General features: G+C 44.7%; 2 protein-coding genes across 6 annotated transcripts in view; one reads left to right on the top strand and one right to left on the bottom strand.

The window, feature by feature from the left end:
• The first annotated feature begins 158 nt into the window (after positions 1–158).
• USP50 (ubiquitin specific peptidase 50) lies at positions 159–13970 on the top strand. The gene is made up of 7 exons (XM_058156489.1): positions 159–211; positions 2459–2659; positions 4825–5020; positions 5703–5909; positions 8754–8896; positions 9987–10119; positions 12840–13970. Exons 1-7 carry the CDS (start codon positions 159–161, stop codon positions 13029–13031), a joined length of 1125 nt encoding a protein of 374 aa, XP_058012472.1. The 3' UTR covers positions 13032–13970.
• A 670-nt stretch (positions 13971–14640) lies between these two features.
• USP8 (ubiquitin specific peptidase 8) overlaps positions 14641–20984 on the bottom strand; it is a 38570-nt gene continuing 32226 nt past the window's right edge. For all 5 annotated transcript variants that reach the window (XM_058155814.1, XM_058155809.1, XM_058155812.1 and 2 more), the window contains 5 exons: positions 20366–20576; positions 19158–19394; positions 16901–17043; positions 16585–16717; positions 14641–14969 (listed from right to left, as the gene is read on the bottom strand). In XM_058155814.1, the coding sequence (XP_058011797.1) occupies positions 14784–14969; positions 16585–16717; positions 16901–17043; positions 19158–19394; positions 20366–20576 (910 nt within the window). In that variant the 3' untranslated portion in view covers positions 14641–14783. The remainder of the gene's footprint in view (positions 14970–16584; positions 16718–16900; positions 17044–19157; positions 19395–20365; positions 20577–20984) is intronic.

Below are 20984 nucleotides of genomic sequence, written 5' to 3'. Positions count from 1 at the left end.
TATATTTGGGGGAGGTCCTCCTGAATTGCGAGTAAGATGAAACCATCTGATTGCACTGGAAAACCCCAAAACCAAGCATCAAAATGAAGAGGAGGTGGTAAACTGGCTCCCCCGAAACTTGAATTCAAGCATTGCTTTGTCTCCTTGCAAGCCAGCTGATGGCTTCCAGGTCAACAAATATGCCAGAAGAATTCAATATATATTATCTTCTGTGAGTTTGTTTCTCTTTTTTGGTTTCGGTTTTTAGTTAATTACGGTGCTATCTAGTGACTAGGAGGTGAAGGGAAGGGTATAGAGAAATCTTACCTTTGTTTTTTGGGGAGGTAGATCTGGAGATGAACAATTGCAGGACTTGGGTATGTCTAGTCTTAACAAAGAGATGGATTAGGGAGTCACATGTTAGTGCTTTTTCAATACATGAAGAGCTGTCGCAGAGAAAATTCTATTCTCCAAAGCACCTGAAGGCAGGACAAGAAGTAACAGATGGAAACTTATTAAGGACTTCTCCAACTAAGAATTAAGGAGAAATTTGCTGACAGTGAGAACAATTAATCAGTGAACGGCTTCCTTCCAGAAGTTGTGGGTGCTCCATTACTGGAGGTCTTCAAGGAGAGACTGGACAGCCGTTTGTCCAGAATGGTATAGGGCCATGATGGCGAACCTATGGCACATGTACCTAAAGTGGCACGTGAAGGCATGTCACCGGCATGTGCGGCCTTGCCTGTTTGTCTTCCAGCTTTCTGGTGTGCACATGCGTGTGCAATGATCAGTTGTCCTTCGCGCATGCGGTAGTGCCAAAAACTCATGTGTGCACACACGCCAGCCAGTTGATTGGTGGGTGCGTATGTATGCCAGAACCCGGAAATTCAGCTTTTCCAGAGCGCGATCCCTTCGCACACGCGGCAGTGCTGAAAACCAGCTTGCACATACACGCTGGCCAGCTGATCATCAGGCACGCATGCATGCTAGAACCTGGAAGTTTGGCTTTTCCAGAGCACAGCCCCAACGAGCGTAAGCGCGCACGATGTTTCTATCTGACCGAAAAGGTTCGCAACCACTGGTATAGGGTCTGCTGCTTGGATTAGAAAATCTTTAAGGTCCCTTTTAACTCCATTGTTATGTTTTCTGGTGTTGACTCTTAATCACCCAGATTTTGCACTATTTCCCATAAATTATGAAGCTGAACTGAAGATGTTTTAACAAGTCAAAGTGGTAGGAAACTTAAAATGCAGGCAGGCAAGCTAGCATTATTAGGCAATGTCTACTGTATAGTTTGTGGATTGATATGATCCAAGAAAAGTCTATTGTTGTTTATATTATATATGTAATTTTTTCCCCCCTGTGTGGATGAGAACTGGAAGTTGCCCACCCCTAAATGATAATAATCCTAGTTCGGTGTGAGCAGCTTTGAACATGTTTGACTTCAGCACCAACTGGTTCATTTAATTCTTTTTGTATCAACCGAACAACTTCCTTGTCCTATTATTCAATTCCTTGTTGTCTAGGAGACTGATTAATTTATACAGCTTTCGTAAATAGAAGATTTTTATTCAAGTTAGGATGCGAGCCAAAAGCAAAACTTGTTTGACAATTGTTTGGGTCTCTAGGAAACTCATTAATTTATAGAAACTGGAACGGAAACTTATATTTATATGTGGTACCTTGCTCAATAGCAGTAACTGTGAGAAGGATCTTGGAGTCCACGTGGACAACCATTTAGATATGAGCCAGCAGTGTGCAGCAGCTGCCAAAAAAGCCAACACAGTTCTAGGCTGCATAAACAAAGGGATAGAATCAAGATCACGTGAAGTGTTAATACCACTTTATAAGGCCTTGGAAAGGCCACACTTGGAATCCTGCATCCAGTTTTGGTCACCACGATGTAAAAAAGATGTGGAGACTCTAGAAAGAGTGCAGAGAAGAGCAACCAAGGAGATTAGGGGACTGGAGGCTAAAACATATGAAGAACAGTTGCTGGAACTGGGTATGTCTAGTCTGATTTAAAGAAGGACTAGGGGAGACATGATAGCAGTCTTCCAGTATCTCAGGGGTTGCCACAAAGAAGAGGGAATCAAACTATTCTCTAAAGCACCTGAGGGCAGGACAAGAGGCAATGGGTGGAAACTAATCAAGGAGAGAAGCAACTTAGAACTAAGGAGAAATTTCCTGACACTGAGAACAATTAATCAGTGGAACAACTTGCTTCCAGAAGTTGTGAATGCTCCAACACTGGAAATTTTTAAGAAGATGTTGGATAACCATTTGTCTGAAGTGGTGTAGGGTTTCCTGCCTGGGCAGGGGGTTGGACTAGAAGATCTCCAAGGTCCCTTCCAACTCTGTTGTTGTTGTTGTTGTTGTTGTTGTTGTTGTTGTTGTTGTTATATCTTGTAAATAAATATTTTTTGTTCATGCTGGGACTCAAAACTCCTTTGACGATTGTTTGGCTTTGGAAATGCAGCAAGGGTGCCTTTCCCTGGCAGACTTCGGAGGAGTCTATGGATGTATCCAGAGATGACACAAACCCGCAATACCAAGGACTTACCGGCCTGCGTAATTTAGGCAACACATGTTATATGAATGCTGTAATTCAGTGCCTTTGCAGTGTATCCCCGTTGGTGGAATATTTCCTCTCTGGAAAATATATAGCCTCGTTAGACAAGTAAGTGGATTGTTTTGTTATGCAAGAATGTTCTTTGGGAAATTGCTCTTTAATATTAAGCTGAAGATCATTTCATTTTTCCCCCCCCCGAAGCCACAAAGTTCCATAAAAACTAATTCACAAGTCTCAGGTTTTTGTTTAGGCCTTCCTTGTATTTTTATTTCTAATGACTCCTGGTGACCTATATCACCTGTTTGAGATTGCTGTCCCTATTAAGAGATTTTAATCACACTCTTTGATATGAATGCCTGGACCATGAATTTATGTCAAGCAAGCTTTGGGCTGAGTTTTCTAATCTCTCCTTTGAAGGGATATAGGAAAGTGGTTCTAAGCAGAGAGGGGGACGTCAGTGAGAATTTTAATTAAAAAACAAATAGTACGCTTCTTTTAACATCTGAAGCAGTTTGCATGATTGTCACGTTGGTTCTCAACATATAAAGATATCTAACATGTTGTTGTGACCTAGGCTTTGCCAGCAGCATGAAGAATGCAGGAATGAAGTAATTGTCTCCTGCAAACTCCACTCCCCTTTCGCTCCTCTTTTATTCCTTCTGGGAGGGACCATTCATCGACCCCCTGTGGCCTCACACCCATCTGGCAACTCTGCGCATGCGCACACTGGGAACAGGCTCCAGCTGTTCTCCTGCCTCACTGATGTCTGACTCCAAAGGCAGCTAATAACTGGCATATGGCCCTGGCCCAGGGGTGAAATCCAGCAGGTTCTGACAGGTTCTGGAGAACCGGTAGCAGAAATTTTGAGTAGTTCGGAGAACCGGCAAATACCACCTCTGGCTGGCCCCAGAAGTGGGGAGGGAATGGGGATTTTGCAGAATCCTTCCCCTGGAGTGGGGTGGGAATGGAGATTTTGCAGTATTCTTCCCCTGCCACGCCCACCAAGCCACACCACACCCACCAAGCCACTCCCACAGAACCAGTAGTAAAAAAATTTGGATTTGACCACTGCCCTGGCCCCCTCTCAGAGCCTTCCCCAGACTCCAGGACTGGCCCATGTTCCTCTCCAACCTCCTCACTGTCCAAATCTGCTGCCAGCTCTGCTGGCCAATAAAGACAGAGGGCTTAATCTTCATGGCAGGAAGTCCAGGCTAATGTTGACTACATGTAGTACCATGACCAAGTTAATTGCCCTTTCATACTATTTCAAAATTCGACAATGTAGAAAAGAAATCTTCTGTTCACCCTACAGCACACGTGGAAATTACAATACGATCCGTAACGAGGCTAAAAAATAGGGATGCTCAAATTGGTAATGCCGGTAAATTAAGACATATTAATTTTTTACAAAAAAAAAGAAAAAGAAATCAGGAAAGAAAATATAGAAATTGACCAAAGCTGCTTGAGCAGTTGTAGTCTAGCTTCATTTGCAGAGCCTGTGAATGCTTAATCCTTCCAGTGCTCTTGTGTTGGTTGATCCGCTTCTTCGACATGGCTTTCAACCTTGATGGCAGTGAGAGGCCATTAGCTGGGAGGCCACTGGGTTTCCTTGAGTAGGTCCTTGACCCAGTGAGGACATACTGTCCGGACATAATTGTCCAGTGTGGACAATTAACCAGTGGAACAACTTGCCTCCAGAAATCGTGGGTGCTCCATCACTGGATGTTTTTAAGAAGAGTCTAGACCAGGGGTGTCAAACTCAAGGCCCGGGATGGGGTGAGGGCGGATCCTGCCCCTCGGGTGCTTAGATCTGGCCTGTGGGGCAGCCCTGGAAACAGCGAAGGACTGGCCTGCGGTGCCTCTGCCAGAAAAAACAGAGCTTGCAAGGGCTACACGCAACCCTCCCGAGCTCCATTTTCACCAGCAGAAGGTTGTAAGGAGGCTGTCACAGCCAAAAACGGAGCTCGGGAGCCCGTTTTCGCTGGCAGAGTGCTTGGGCCACCGCAGGCACCCCTGACATGAGTGACGTCGAGCTGCCCATGCCCACCCTGGCCATATCCATCCCAGCCCCCCCGAGGTCAAAACACAACCCTGATGTGGCCCTCAATAAAATCAAGTCTGATTTGAGCTTGAGAGGAGAACTGGACTAGAAGACCTCCAAGGTCCCTTCCAGCTCATTCCTTCTATTCTATCCTGCTGGTGAAGATGAGGCAAGATTCGATCCAGCAGGGTGCGAATAATCATCTCGTGTTCTTATATGTTCTCCTCTTAAGGGAGAATGGAGAGATTGCAACAGCCTTCGCCTATCTGATGAATGATATGTGGCTTGGGGACTTTGACTGCGTCTCTCCCGAGGTCTTTAGATTGGTGATCGGCGAGCGATACCCTGCTTTCATCAAGAAAACCCAGCAGGATGCCCAAGAGTTTCTGATATATGTCTTGAATGAACTGCATGAAGCTCTCAAAAAGGTAAACCATGTTCATCATTTATGAAGTTAGGTGGCACGGAAGGAAGGGTTATGTAACATGCCTGGTGTCGTGTCCCACCCCCACTCAGACGAACGAGTCAAGGAAGTCCGTAACAAACTTGGCAAACTTGGCAAAAATATAGGCTGTGGGGTGTGGCTCCATGACTCAGCATTTATCCAGGCCTGCCCTACCCGTCCTTCTGCTGGCGTCGCCTCTCAGATCTCTGGAAGCGAGGGTCCACCTAATCTGAATTGTCTTCAGCTGGATCTGCTGTCAGCATCTGGGAAAGGGAGGGGTTAGAGGGAATAGGCCCGAGTAATTCTACCACCTGGCTGGCTTCCTGCTCTGAAGGCTGAGCCAAAGGAACAGACGCTGTATGAGTGAGGTTTATCGGGCCTCTCCTCTCACTCCTTGAATCCTCTCCGGGCATGGGGCCAGGGCTTGAGTCATGACAGGCCGCTCATTTCCATTATCAGACTCGGAGTCTGATAAAAAGCCCGGTTGGAGACGGGAGGGGCCTGGCTGAGGAGAGGAGGGAGGACGAGTCACAACACCTGGCTTGGTTGGGGAAAAGTATGTAAATCTAGCTTTAGAACGCTGATCAGCACAATCGGATATAATTAACACTGGATATCTTTTGGTTTTACTGGCTCCTTACGGGGCTCCTTTTTCTCTTCCATAGACGAATAAGAAAAAAAACCAGGGAAGCTCATCAACTGCTTGGGAATCCAGGAGTTGCCTTAGTGATTGCTCCATTATCACCCGACTTTTTGAAGGACATCTTAGCTATGATATCATGTGTTTGGAATGTCAAACTACTACTTATAAAACGGAGATCTTCACTGTGCTATCTCTACCGATACCTTATGAATCGGAATGCTCACTTGAGGTATCGGCTTTTCTCTAGGGATGGAAACCGTCCCCATTCAGTTCTTTTTTTTTTTTAACAGATCCCATATGTTGTAATCTAATGGATTAGTGTAGCGCAGGTGTTTTGTATGTCACTTTATTGTTGGTACTTAATTAATTTTTAATATTATTCTTTTAACCTGATCTATGAAGATAAGATATGTGTTCTGCTCAGAGATGAGAGTGATTGGAATAGCAGGGAAAGGAGGCGGGAGAAGGGAAGGGAAGAGGGAAGGGAAGGGAAGGGAAGGGAAGGAAGGGTTATGTAACATGCCTGGTGTCGTGTCCCACCCCCACTCAGACGAACGAGTCAAGGAAGTCCGTAACAAACTTGGCAAACTTGGCAAAAATATAGGCTGTGGGGTGTGGCTCCATGACTCAGCATTTATCCAGGCCTGCCCCACCCCTTCTTCTGCTGGCATCGCCTCTCAGATCTCCGGAAGCGAGGGTCCACCTCCTCTGAATTGTCTTCAGCTGGATCTGCTGTCAGCATCTGGGAAAGGGAGGGGTCAGAGGGAATAGGCCCGAGTAATTCTACCACCTGGCTGGCTTCCTGCTCTGAAGACTGAGCCAAAGAAACACACGCTGCATGAGTGAGATTTATCGGGCTACTCTTTTCACTCCTGGAATCGTCTCCGGGCATGGGGCCAGGGCTGGAGTCATGACAGGCCGCTCATTTCCATTATCAGACTCGGAGTCTGATAAAAAGCCCGGTTGGAGACGGGAGGGGCCTGGCTGAGGAGAGGAGGGAGGACGAGTCACAACACCTGGCTTGGTTGGGGAAAAGTATGTAAATCTAGCTTTAGAATGCTGATCAGCACAATTGGATATAATTAACACTGGATATCTTTTGGTTTTACTGGCTCCTTACGGGGCTCCTTTTTCTCTTCCATAGACGAATAAGAAAAAAAACCAGGGAAGCTCATCAACTGCTTGGGAATCCAGGAGTTGCCTTAGTGATTGCTCCATTATCACCCGACTTTTTGAAGGACATCTTAGCTATGATATCATGTGTTTGGAATGTCAAACTACTACTTATAAAACGGAGATCTTCACTGTGCTATCTCTACCGATACCTTATGAATCGGAATGCTCACTTGAGGTATCGGCTTTTCTCTAGGGATGGAAACCATCCCCATTCAGTTCTTTTTTTTTTTAACAGATCCCATATGTTGTAATCTAACGGATTAGTGTAGCGCAGGTGTTTTGTATGTCACTTTATTGTTGGTACTTAATTAATTTTTAATATTATTCTTTTAACCTGATCTATGAAGATAAGATATGTGTTCTGCTCAGAGATGAGAGTGATTGGAATAGCAGGGAAAGGAGGCGGGAGAAGGGAAGGGAAGAGGGAAGGGAAGGGAAGGGATTGGAAGGGGAAGGGAAGGACAATATATCAGTGCTCCTATTTGCAATCTGATCCCAAGAAGTGATGATGTTGATAGATCGGGGTGGCTGCTGGAGGTTCGCAGGGATTCGGGAGAACCTCTAGCTAAGTTTCTGTGCAATTCAGAGAACCCCCAAATCCCACTCCTGGCTGACCCTGCCGACCCCTCCCCTCCCCTCTCCAGAGTCCTCACGTGGCCCGTTTTGGATGCAGCTAAGTGCAGGATGTGTGCGGAGGCTCGGGGAGGGCAAAAAATGGGCCTACTGGGAGTTTGGGAAGGCCAGAAATGGGCCCGTTTCGAGCCTCCAGGGGCTCTCCGGAACCTGGGGAGGCTATTTTTGCTCTCCCAGAGGCTCGAAGAAAGCCTCCAGAGCCCAGGGAGGGCAAAAATGCCCCCAACCGTGGTGCAGAAGGCCAACTAGGCCACGCCCACCATGGCCACGCCCACCATGGCCACGCCCATCCGGCAACCGGGCAGAGAACCCCTTGCTAGAATTTTTGAAGCCCACCCCTGCCCAAGAAACCTAACTAGGCTCCCTACCTTGCATATCTCTGTATGTGCAACACTTTATTTTTATTTCTATGAAAACAAAACAGTACCCATCAACAGCTTGTGTAAATACTCATTATCGATATTTAAAACAAAAATTAAATGGAGAAAGTAGCATGGTGTGCCGCAAACGCCGAACTTTTACCTCATATTTATTTGCAAGGCCATTCTGGGTGTATTATGGGGCATGCTTAGAAAGGAGCACATCACAGCTTTGTTCCAATATGCGCTTGCTTGTCTAGACCAGGGGCCTCCAACCTTAGTAACTTTAAGCCTGGAGGACTTCAACTCCCAGAATTCTGGGAATTGAAGTCCTCCAGGCTTAAAGTTGCCAAGGTTGGAGACCCCTGGTCTAGAACAAAAGAAGAGGGTAACTTGGGGCATTGTGTGGGGCCAAACTTCAGTAGTGTAGGATACCAACAGATGGGTGTTTTATGATGGGGCAAGCTCATCATGGCTGTTAGTTAGCCAATCAGATGGAACGATGAGAGGCTAGCAGTGGTGGGTTGCTACCGGTTATAACAACCAGTTCACCCAGCACCGAAAATGTGAGCGAGTGCGGCCTTCTGCACATGTGCGTGGCTTCAAAAACATAGCGATATAGGATGGAATAGCACCGGGGCGGGTGGAGCGGGCAGGCCCATCTGCAGGTCACAGTTACCGGTTTGCCCAAATCGGTTTGAACCGGCAGCAGCCCACCTCTGGTGGATTGCCAGACTTCAGCTACATCTACTGACTAGAAAAAAAAAATTGCCTACTTGTGGTGTTACTTAATTACTTGGCTTTTTTTTTTTACTTGTTATTTTAATTACTTCTTACTTGTGGTGCACTTCATTACGCCTCTTTCCCAAACTTCTTTTCTTCTTCTTCTTCTTCGTCTTCTTCAGGAATGCCTTGATTGCTTCTTTCAGCAAGACGTGTTGACCTGGAACAACCAGATCAACTGTTCCTGCTGTGGAATAAAAACAGACGCGGCAGTGAAAGCCAGCATAGCCAAGTCACCCAAGATGGTCATCTTCCACTTAAAGAGGTTAGGCGTATTTTTCTTCACGGGCTGACTTACACAACATCCGTTCTGCTGTGGTGAATTGCTTACAGAAGGAAAGAAGGAAGGAAGGAAGGAAGGTGTATTTCAGTGGCACAGTTTGACTAGTTAGGCAGGTGTTGACAATTTAACAGAACAGAAATTGAAATCTCATCATATTAGTTTTAAAAAGCCAGATTAAGGGGAGATTTCTGCACTTGGAAGGGATCCTGGAGGTCTTCTAGTCTAATCCCCTGCTTAAGTAGGGGACCCTATACCATTTCAGACAAATCCAGTTTTGGTCGCATCCAGTTTTGGTCGCCACGATGTAAAAAAGATGTTGAGACTCTAGAAAGAGTGCAGAGAAGAGCAACCAAGAGGATTAGGGGACTGGAGGCTAAAACATATGAAGAACGGTTGCAGGAACTGGGTATGTCTAGTTTAACAAAAAGAAGGACTAGGGGAGACATGATAGCAGTCTTCCAATATCTCAGGGGCTGCCACAAAGAAGAGGGAGTCGGGCTGTTCTCCAAAGCACCTGAGGGTAGAACAAGAAGCAATGGGTGGAAACTGATCAAAGAAAGAAGCGACTTAGAACTAAGGAGAAATTTCCTGACAGTTAGAACAATTAATAAGTGGAACGACTTGCCTGCAGAAGTTGTGAATGCTCCAACACTGGAAATTTTTAAGAAAATGTTGGATAACCATCTGACTGAGATGGTGTAGGGTTTCCTGCCTGGGCAGGGGGTTGGACTAGAAGGCCTCCAAGGTCCCTTCCAACTCTGATGTTATGTAAATGGTTGTCCAATCTCTTCTTTAAAACCTCTAGAGATGATATTTCTCTCACTGTATTTTATTTGAGAGGTAAGGAGCTGCTTCCATTTCTTGCAGAGACAACAATTCAAACTCCTCATGCTTGTATACCCAGTGTTTTTTCTTAATTCATTTTCTGCACTCAGATATGAAATATATTAAAACAGAACTAGATGCTAGTTTGGTCTCGTGTTTATTATAACTTTGACTCTACACAATATACCAAGATGACTCAAAAACCATTTCTTTTGTACTATTGATAAAGATCATACTTCCTTTTCAGATTTGATTGTCAAGGCAGTTACAAAAAGAAACTTAAAACTGACATCTACTATCCTTTAAATAACCTGGATTTGTCTCCTTATATATATCCACTTTTTCGGAAAAACCCAAAATACAACTTATTTGCCGTAGTGGTAAGTGGCAATAGATGATTCCAGGATAACATTTCAGTTATCTGTATGCAAGAATGTTCACTTCCTAAAGATAATAAAAATGGGATAAGAATGAATGAACAGAAGGTAAGAAAAAGGAGTTCAATAAAACGATTTTATTCTGTCATTAGAAGGGATGAACATATGATGCTATTGTGAGGAGCTAGGTTTTCAGCACGCTTTGCCAATTGATGCAACCGAGAAAAAAAACTGGTAGATATCATAAAAACAAGACAATAAAATTATTATGCGCTCCAAATTACAGCTGTAGGGGTGCAGATGAACTAAACTCGCCAAGTTGTTTGCAATCACTTCTTGTTCAGGATTATTACTGGAGAAAAAATATGGGTGGGTGGGTGCGAACGGAAAGAAAACATATGTGCCTAAAACTGACTTGTTATTAGAGGGGACAGCAATATTCCAATCCATACATCATACTGGATGGCTTTACCAGATACGTTTTTCAATGAAGTAAAGACGTTCTTTTAAAACAGGGATATCAAACTCAATTTCATTGAGGGCCACATCAGGGTTGTGTTTGACCTCGGGGGGATGGGATGGGCGCAGTGGTGGGTTTCAATTTTTTTTACTACCGGTTCTGTGGGTGTGGCTTGGTGGTACTGGTTATACTGTAAAATCTCCATTCCCACCACACTCCAGGGGAAGGATACTGAAAAATCTCCATTCCCTCCCCACTCCGGTCGAAGAGGTTGTAGAATTTATTTATTTATTTATTTATTTATTTAATCATATTTGTATACCGCCCTATCTCCCGAGGGACTCAGGGCGGTTAACAGGCACTTAAAAACACATAAATACAGAGTAAAAACAATTAAAAAACTTATTCTAAAAGCCAAAAATTTAAAAATATAAAAATAAAACCCAGTTTAAAACCCGTAAATTTAAAATCTAACTCAGTCCTGCGCAAATAAATAAGTGTGTTTTAAGCTCGCGGCGGAAGGTCCGAAGGTCCGGAAGCTGACGAAGTCCTGGGGGTAGTTCGTTCCAGAGGGTGGGAGCCCCCACAGAGAAGGCCCTTCCCCTGGGCGCCACCAGACGACATTGCCTAGCTGACGGCACCCTGAGGAGTCCCTCTCTATGAGAGCGCACGGGTCGGTGAGAGGTATTCAGTAGCAGTAGGCGGTCCCATAAGTAACCCGGCCCTATGCCATGGAGCGCTTTAAAGATGGTCACCAAAACCTTGAAACGCACCCGGAAGGCCACAGGTAGCCAGTGCAGTCTGCGCAGGATGGGTGTTATGCGGGAGCCACGGGGGGCTCCATCTATCACCCGCGCAGCCGCATTCTGGACTAACTGCAGCCTCCGGATGCCCTTCAAGGGGAGCCCCATGTAGAGAGCATTGCAATAATCCAGGCAAGACGTCACGAGTGCGTGAGTGACCGTGCATAGGGCATCCCGGTCTAGAAAGGGAAAAAATGCTTTTAAAAGTAAAAAAATAAAAATAAAAATTGGCCACACCCACCCAGTCACATTGTACCACTCCCCACACCAAGCCACGCCCACAGAACCGGTAGTAACAAATTTTACATTTCACCCCTGTTCCAGGTGCACTGTAGTTAAACTTGGTTGTGAATTAGTGTGTGCGTATCTTACTACACACCTAATATATGCAGGTCGATTTACAACCACAACTGACCCCCAAATTTCTGTTGTTAAGTGAGACATTTGTTAAGTGACTTTTATGACCTTTCTTGCCACCGTTGTTAAGTGAATCCCTGCAGTTGATCAATTAGTAATCTGGTTGTTAATCTGGCTTCCTCATGGACTTGGCTTGTCAGAAAGTCGGCAAAAAAGGATCACATGACTGCAGGAGACTGCAATCGTCATAAATGTTTTGAGTCAGTTGTCAAGCATCTGAATTTTGATCACATGATCATGGGAACGCTTCAAAGGTCGTAACTGTGAAAAACGGACATAAGTCACTTTTTTCCAGTGCCATTGTATCTTTGAATGATGAGTGGTACGGTGGCCTAGAGGTGGAAGCTCCCGCCTCACAATCAAGAGGCTATGAGTTCAATCCTAAGTAGAGGCAGATATTTCTCTCTCTGGGCACACTGAGAATATATCTGCTGAACAAAACTCCGCATTGGCAACAGGAAGGGCATCCAGCCATTAAAACATTCTCCTAGCTCCATTCAGTTACCCAGACTCCACCCCACAAGGGCCGCCGTGTGGCTCAGGCTGTAAGAAGCCTGTTATTAAAACACAGCTGCCTGCAATTACTGCAGGTTCCAGTCCCACCAGGTCCAAGGTTGACTCAGCCTTCCATCCTTTATAAGGTAGGTAAAACAAGGACCCAGATTTTTTGGGGGGCAATAAGTTGACTTTGTAAATATACAAATAGAATGAGACTATTGCCTTACACACTGTAAGCTGCCCTGAGTCTTCGGAGAAGGGCGGGATATAAACGTAAACAAAATAAAAAATAAAAAATTATGGGGTCATTAAATAACGATGATTGTATTTTGAATGGTCACTAAATGAACTGTTGTTGAGGACTACCTGTATACGTTGAAGAATGGACACTGTTAGGTAACAAACCTCCATTTGTTACTGATTCTCAGCCACCTCCCTCCAAAAATTACAGTGATTATTAAACTAGGACAGGAGGCCCATATGCTGTCATGAGTGGCTTGTATGAAGTACTTGGTAAACTTGAAATGTGTTGCTATTGTTTGCAGAACCATTTTGGAGATCTGGACGGTGGCCATTATACTGCATTCTGCAGACATACTCTCAGCCAGAATTGGTACAACTTTGACGATTCCCAGATCAACGAGATCCCAGAATCCTCCGTGCAAACATCTGCCGCCTACCTTCTGTTTTATAGCAGTCAAGCTTTCTCTGCTCCTGTAAAGAACCAAAATGTCTAGGAGAACCAAGTGGTAGGTTCCAGGAGCCGCACTGAACTGGCCAATGCTTTGGTTGTCGTTCAGGAACAACTGCATTTCTCTGTGTCTTTGGATTGTACTGATGGAGTGACGTAGAAGCTGGCCCTTCCAAGCCACTTTCTTTCAGTGGAAAAGAATGCTACTCGGCAAGCCTTATGCAGAACGTGACACAACACCTGCAGTTAAATAAACTCTTCTTGGACAGCCAGGGTTGAGTGTTCATTATCATTGCACCATCCACTGAGAACTAGAAGCCTCCTCCTCCTCCTCCTTATAATTCTGAACGGATTATACATTGCTGAGTGAAGCTCATAAACATTCGGCAGTCTTCTGATTAAAAGAATAATTGTGAACTATTTAATAAATCGCAACCACATCCTCTCAAAAGCATTCCCTGAGTAAACATTAGTTAAGAAAGGGTACCCCGTTCCATAATTCATGCGTCTTTAAACGCAATGTTCCAACAATCTTGGGGCTCTGCCTTTGCTCTCATCTAGTATTTCCTGTTGTGGCCCGCCTGGCAGCAGATTCAGACAGTGAGGAGGTTGAGGAGGAACATCAGCCGGTCCTGGAGTCTGGGGAAGGCTTTGATGAGGGCTCTGCGTTGGAGGCAGAGAGGGGACCAGGGCCATCTGACAGTTATCAGCTGCCTTCGGAGTCAGTCATCAGTGAGGCGGATGAACAGCTGGAGCCTGTTCCCAGTGTGCGCATGTGCCGAGTTGCCAGATGAAGGGAACAGCTAAAGAACAAGGGTCGACTTGGGAGTAAGACCACAGGTGGACGATGAATGGCCCCTCCCAGAGGGAATAAAAGAGCGAAAGGGGAGTGGAGTTTGCAGGAGACAATTAGTTTGCTTAATTGGTTCGTGACTCTCAGAGACTCCTTGCCAAGTTTTGAAGATATTGGCCTGGCAGCTCTCCAAGCCAGATAAGGTCTATGACTGTAAATTCTCCTTTGAAAGTCTTTCCTGAAGGTGAATGAGAGGACTTCACAGTAACTTATAATAAAAAAGGGATTTTTGTCAGGATAAGGAGTCTGCTTCGTAGTTTGGGAATGCCTAGGTCAGAATACTTCCTGAAATAATCTACATTTATTAAATTGCAAAACCAATGCAATTTGAAACAATCGCGTAAAATTTCTTTTTTGTTTTAAAAAAAAAGACACGGATTCAAGACACATATTAAAAATTATGTAATGCTTCGGTCTTCCAGAGTACATTGTAAAGTGCGGAGATAAAGACATATAGAAACCTAGTTTGACAAAACAACCATCTCTCTCTCTCTCTTAGCCGTTCTTGTCAAAGGATCGGATTTCTTTATTATATACATGTTGGATGTGCAATTCTGCAATCGGTATGTACTCGTACATTCCAATCTTTATCTCTGGCTAAGATATTCACAGTAGAATCAAGCTTTAAGGTTAGTGTGAAAAGGCCATAAACGTGGGAAAGAGGACAGAAAGATACGCATTGAATTTTAGGACATCTCGAATCCAACTCTTAACACTTTTTCAAAGGACTAAGCAAGATTTATAATTTTCAAGCGTAGCTACAAACAAGTCGGTTTGAAACATATTATTCCATACAAAGCAGCAGAGTTAATAATTTAATTTTTCAGCAATAGCACTAAAATACATTTTTGGATAAGGAACTGCTGCAGCCCTCTTTTAGGCAACTTTACATTGGTCTCAGCTCGGTAATTTATAAACCAGCTAGTGCATCCTTCGGTCCTTCCTTTAAGTGGCTACATCTGCAGCCCGTTGTTCGTAAGACGTATAAAAGAGAATATAAGCAGCCGAAGACTTCACTGAGGATGCAGAGATGTCGGACACCTCGTGATCATCAAATTTATACCACCGCTGCTTGGCAGCACTCTTGCAATAAGCTGTGTAGTGTCCACCATCCAGCCCTCCATAATGGTTCTGCGGAGGAAACAAAAATTAGGATCAAGAGTTTCAGGGAAACTACACGTGGGAAAACAGTCTAGGAATAGAAATTCTGGATAAATTTGAAATAATAGAAAATACTTATAGCTCGGTTTTTAGATTTCAGCAGCGGGTTGTTCTCTAAGCTTGTTTCAATTTAACAACATAACAACAACAGATTTGGAAGAGACCTTGGAGGCCTTCTAGTCCAACCCCCTGCCCAGGCAGGAAACCCTACACCATCTCAGTCAGATGGTTATCCAACATTTTCTTAAAAATTTCCAGTGTTGGAGCATTCACAACTTCTGCAGGCAAGTCGTTCCACTTATTAATTGTTCTAACTGTCAGGAAATTTCTCCTTAGTTCTAAGTTGCTTCTTTCCTTGATCAGTTTCCACCCATTGCTTCTTGTTCTACCCTCAGGTGTTTTGGAGAACAGCCCGACTCCCTCTTCTTTGTGGCAACCCCTGAGATATTGGAACACAGCTATCATGTCTCCCCTAGTCCTTCTTTTTATTAAACTAGACATACCCAGTTCCTGCAACCGTTCTTCATGTTTTAGCCTCCAGTCCCCTAATCATCTTTGTTGCTCTTCTCTGCACTCTTTCTAGAGTCTCAACATCTTTTTTACATCGTGGCGACCAAAACTGGATGCAATATTCCAAGTGTGGCCTTACCAAGGCATTATAAGTTACATATATTATTACATTATTTAGTATCAGACAAGGTAACATCATCAGCAGGATTTTCTTGACAAGACATTTATAAACGAAGGAGAATAGGACCAGAAAATCCTGCTGATGATGTTACCAAGACTGGTAATGAAATGTTCAGAAACTAAATTGAAACAAGCTTGGAGAACCAACCACTGCCAAAATTCTTGATAAATATATATGAACACAAGGGAGTCTGTTTAGTAACTAATTAACCAATAGCATTCAGAAGACTCTTTCCGAGAAAGGTCCGTAGAGTCAAAGCTATGGTTTTCTCAGGAGTGATGTGTGGCTGTGAGAATTGGACCCTACAAAAGGCTGAGTGCCCCAAGAATGGACGTTTTCATATTGTGGTGTTGCAGAAGAGACTTGGACTTCAAGGAAATCAAATCAGTCAACCCTAAAGGAAATCAACCCTCACTTTTTCTTGAAGCTCAAAATACTTTGGCCACCAGACGAGAAGAGAGGACTGATTGGAAAAGACCCTGAGGCTGGGAGAGATGGAAGGCAAAAGGAGAAAGGGGCGACAGTAGAGGAGATGGTTAGATAGTGTCATCAATACGGTGGTGATAATGAGGGATGGGGACCGGGCATGCTGTGGTGCATGGGGTTGCCAAAAGTTGGGATATGACTTAGCAACCGAACAATAGCGACAGCACTTAGACTTATATACCGCTTCTCCAGTGCTTTTACAGCCCTCTCTAAGCAATTTACAGAGTCAGCATATTTCCCCCAACAATCTGAGTTCTCATTTTACTGACCTTATCGGAAGGCCCAGTCAACCTTGAGATTTGAACAGGATTGAACTCCAGACTGTAGGCAGAGTTTGCCTGCAATACTGCCTTCTAACCACTGCTCCACCCCCATCGGTAACAACAAATTCAAAAGGCTGTTACTTACAGATACTGAAAACAGGTTATATCTCTTCAAAGTACTCTTGGGGCCGATGACGTATTGTGACAGATCAAGGTTCTCCAAAGGGAAATCAACAGATGTTTGAAGCTTCTGTTTCCACCGCCCATCGTACGAAAACCTAAACCATGAGCAACAGGAAATAAGCGTTAGGCCATGATGGGTCTACCAAAAGTAATCAATATTTATCTATTTATTTATTCATTAATCAAATTTATACAGCTACCAGTGTTACCAAGGATGACTCTGGACACACGTAGTCATTGGAAACACAACGGATATAGAGATAAACATCCAGCCTTACCTTTTCAAATGTACTAAGAGGACAGGTGGCAATTTCCATATTTCTATTTTTTTCAAGGAATCTCTTCGAGTTTTACAATGGCTACAATAAAACCGATTGTTATCCGTCAGTTTTTCTTCTTTGGAAAATAATCTAAGGCATTCCTGGAGGAAAAAATAAAGCATGCAACAAAAAATAAAAAAATAAACTCCTTCATTAGTATCATTAATATACGGTTAATCAGAGGTGGGGTTTCACATAATTTTTACCACCGGTTTGCCATGCACCGAAAATGTGAGCGCGCGGCTTGCACGCATGCGAGCGGCTTAGGAAACATGGCTAAATAGGATGGCATAGCGCCGGGATGAGTGAGTGTGGGCCCACTTGCAGGTCGCCACTACCGGTTCACTTGAACCGGTCTCAACCAGCTGAACTGTATTTAATGGTGGTGTTTCAAGGAACAGACAGAGAAACCTTAACCTTCCATGAAGAGAAAGAACGTCTTTTTTTTTTTTTAAATAACTTTAAGATAACTATGAAAATTCAACAGCAATTTTTCAGGGATGAAAATGGCAAACTTGCTCATTTTTTTAGAGTTCCATCTGATGCCCACATGGATGTAATTTTTTACTACTCGAACTCAGATCAATTGTTCAAGGTGCTACACAAACTTTAGCCACAACAATATACTGTAGCATTGGGGGCTCATTTTTTGTTGTTGTTAAAGCCCTATCCCTTAATACTAGGATAATATACTTGATTAGTACATGCAGTGAAATCTCAGAAACCCCGATGCATAACTGTATAGAGCAGTGATGCGCTCACCTGGTCCGCAACCCAGAATAGGAGCTGCCCAAGGCGCATGTGCAACAATGTGCTTCTAGTTTCCGGCACACACATGCACACTGGCAACTAATGTTCTGGGGTTCTGGCCCGCATGAGCACGCGACGATCTGCTGGGTGGATCATGCAGGTAAATGGAAGACCAGCTCTTCCAGTTTCTGGCACTGCCACATGCATGAAGGCCAGCTGCAGGGATGGGATTCACTTACCTTCACTACTGGTTTGCAAATGTGAGTGTGCGCATGTGCGCACTACGCTCACTCATGCCTCCTCTATGCATGCGCAGAGGGTCAAAAACAGGACATGATGTCCGGGTGGGTGGGGCCTCCCGCCGCCGGCACTACCGTATTGCGCGATCCAGATAGGACCGGCTGAATTTCACCACTGGCCAGCTGATCATTGCGTGCCCATGCACGCCAGAAACCCAGAAGAGGAATGGGTGACTCTAAACGTGCCAGGCGACATGGCTCCGTGTGCCAGTTTGGGCACGCATCCCACAGGTTCGTCATCATGGGTATAGAGTAAAACAAGGACTATCAAAAAGAAAGATAACCTCAGCCATTAAAAGCTTGTTTGGGAATTAACTTCCAGGCAGTGGGAAGAGATGGACTTCTTGCCTTTACTATTTTTGACATGGCAGGTCAGAACTAAATAGTTGCTGGAGCACAGGTAGGTAAGAAGAGAAACTACATGCATAAAACTGTCAATCTCGTGAATGGTGATTTATTTTCCCCTTCATTGGGCCCAACACAAAAAACAGTCTTCCCTGTTTTGCTCTTCCTTTGAACACACAGCAATGCTAGAGAGAAGCATCTTGTGGCCTTAACGAAAGAACAATCTGGAAGGGTTAAGGAATCTTCCAATGGTTCAAAGTGTTGTGGCCGGCCAGCGGAGCTGGCAGCTGATTCGGACAGTGAGGAAGTTGTGGAGGAACATGGGCCAGTCCTGGACTCTGGGGAAGGCTCTGATGAGGGCTCTGCGTCGGAGGCAGAGAGAGGCCCAGTTATCAGCTGCCTTCAGAGTCAGACATCAGTGAGGCAGATAAATAGCTAGAACCTGTTTAGAACCAGTGTGCGCATGTGCCGAGTTGCCAGACGAAGGGAACAGCTAAAGAACAAGGGTCGACTAGGGAGTAAGGCCACAGGTGGATGATGAAGGGCCCCTCCCAGAGGGAATAAAAGAGGAGCGAAAGGGGAATGGAGTTTGCAGGAGACAATTAGTTTGTGACTCTCTGAGACTCCTTGCCAAGTTTTGAAGATATCAGCCTGGCAGCTTTCCAAGCCAGTTAAAGTCTGTGACTGAAAATTCTCCCTTGAAAGACTTTGCTGAAGGTAAATGAGAGAAATTCACCGTTTGTTTAATAAAAGGGGTGTTGGTGGTACCAGGATTCTGCTTCATGCTTTTGGGGGAAGCCTAGGTCAGAACACAAACCCACCTGCAGGCTGCACTTGCTAGTGGAGGCTAGCGGCAACGATAAATACATGAAAGCCTCAAAAGTCCGTGATTTTTTGTGGCACGTCAGGCACTGCACTGTGGACTTGAACTGGCCTTGAAAGAGGGCCACGATAATCGATTCATTCAGCTGTTTGTGCTTGTGCCAGGCAAGATCAGATGCTCTGAAGTCATCCAGATAGTCATTGTTTTCCTCTTTGTAGCGTTTTCGATTGTCCGCCTAGAACATTGGAAAACGAAAAAACTTATCAATGCCCACTTGAAGCATCGCAAGGTGTGTTTTGGGTAGAACATTCATCGTTTATATTATTTACGATTCTCATCGTTTATTTATTATAGAAAGACGGAGATTGAGAACATATATAGATACTTGGTTCTAAAAACACAACACACCGACTTTGATGGTATTTTCACCTTCTTCTTCTAAACCAGGTTGTCCAACCTTGCCAACATTTAAGACTTATGGGTTTCAACAAGGGGTGAAATCCAGCAGGTTCTGGAGAACCGGTAATGGAAATTTTGAGCAGTTCGGAGAACCAGCAAATACCACCTCTGGCTGGCCCCAGGAGTGGGGAGAGAATGGAGATTTTGCAATATCCTTCCCCCAGGAGTGGGGATTTTGCAGTATCCTTCCCCTGCCATGCCCACTAAGCCACACCCCGCCCACCAAGACACGTCCACAGAACTGGCAGTAAAAAAAATAATGGAGAATTCCCCAGTCAATGCGGAGGTCTATGGAGATTCTCAGTCATCCAGGTCATGGTTGTGCTTTTTTTCAAGAGGCAATTGGACTTTGTTTTTTTTTTCTTTGAAGACGTTTCGCTTCTCGTTCAAGAAGAAGAGCTGAAGAAGCTTCCTGGATGAGAAGCGAAACGTCTTTAAAGAAAAACCAGGAAGTCCAGTTGCCTCTGGAAAAAAAAAAAAAAGCTTCTTGGGACAACACATGGGGGAAGTTTTCCTGTTTCTTATTGCTCATGCAGAAACCACAGAAACTGCCTGTTTTCAGCTTGGTTTCTTTTCTGCACGGGATAACACCTGCTTCTTTTTTTTAAACAACGACAACAACATTTTTTTCTAAGACGGATAGGAGAGGATTGGAAACTCTGGGTGAAAATCATTTTCTGCTTTTCTGCTTTTTTTTTAGTGCTATACAGTACTTCAGGGAGAAATATTTTAAAAGTGGAAACCTACTTTATTTAAGTCTTCGTGAAGGCCGTCCATTAAAAACAAGAGTAGCTCTTGAGAATCTTGCTGGCTGTACCCAGCAAACTGCTCGTTGATCTTCCCAATGGTGATTTTGAAGTCTTTGGGGCTGATGTATCTGTACTGCCCGGTCCAGAGAGCTTTCATTATGATGCCAAACTCCTCAGCTACTTCTCCTTTGTACCCCAAAAAGTTAGACCTGCAAACGTGAACGGTCGACATTTCCGAAAAGGAGTATTGGGGAAAGAGGGGCAGAGGGATCTACAAAGAGTCTGTTGTGGCCCGCCAGCGGAACTGGTGGCAGACTCAGACAGTGAGGAGATTGGGGAGGAACAGTCCTGAAGTCTGGGGAAGGCTCTGATGAGTGCTCTGCGTCGGAGGCAGAGATGGAGCCAGGGCCGTCTGACAGTTGTCAGCTGCCTTCGGAGTCAGACATCAGTGGGGCAGAAGAACAGCTGGAGCCTGTTCCCAGTGTGCGCATGCACAGAGCTGCCAGGAGTAGGGAACAGGTAAGGAACAAGGGTCGACTCAGGAGTAAAGCCAGAGGTGGACAGTGAATGGCCCCTCCCATAGGGAATAAAGAGGAGCGAAAGGGGAGGGGAGTTTG

The sequence above is a fragment of the Ahaetulla prasina genome, chromosome 13 (genome assembly GCF_028640845.1).
Source record: "Ahaetulla prasina isolate Xishuangbanna chromosome 13, ASM2864084v1, whole genome shotgun sequence".
NCBI classification, from domain to species: domain Eukaryota; kingdom Metazoa; phylum Chordata; class Lepidosauria; order Squamata; family Colubridae; genus Ahaetulla; species Ahaetulla prasina.
The sequence above is the reverse complement of the archived record's forward strand: the minus strand, read 5'-3'. Positions and strand labels throughout refer to the sequence as shown.

Coding starts and splice junctions, on each gene's coding strand:
- USP50 (XM_058156489.1), top strand. CDS start 159: ATGGCTTCCAGGTCAACAAATATGCCAGAAGAATTCAATATATATTAT. Junction 212..2,458: donor TTCAATATATATTATCTTCT/GTGAGTTTGTTT, acceptor TTGGAAATGCAG/CAAGGGTGCCTTTCCCTGGC. Junction 8,897..9,986: donor GTCATCTTCCACTTAAAGAG/GTTAGGCGTATT, acceptor CTTCCTTTTCAG/ATTTGATTGTCAAGGCAGTT.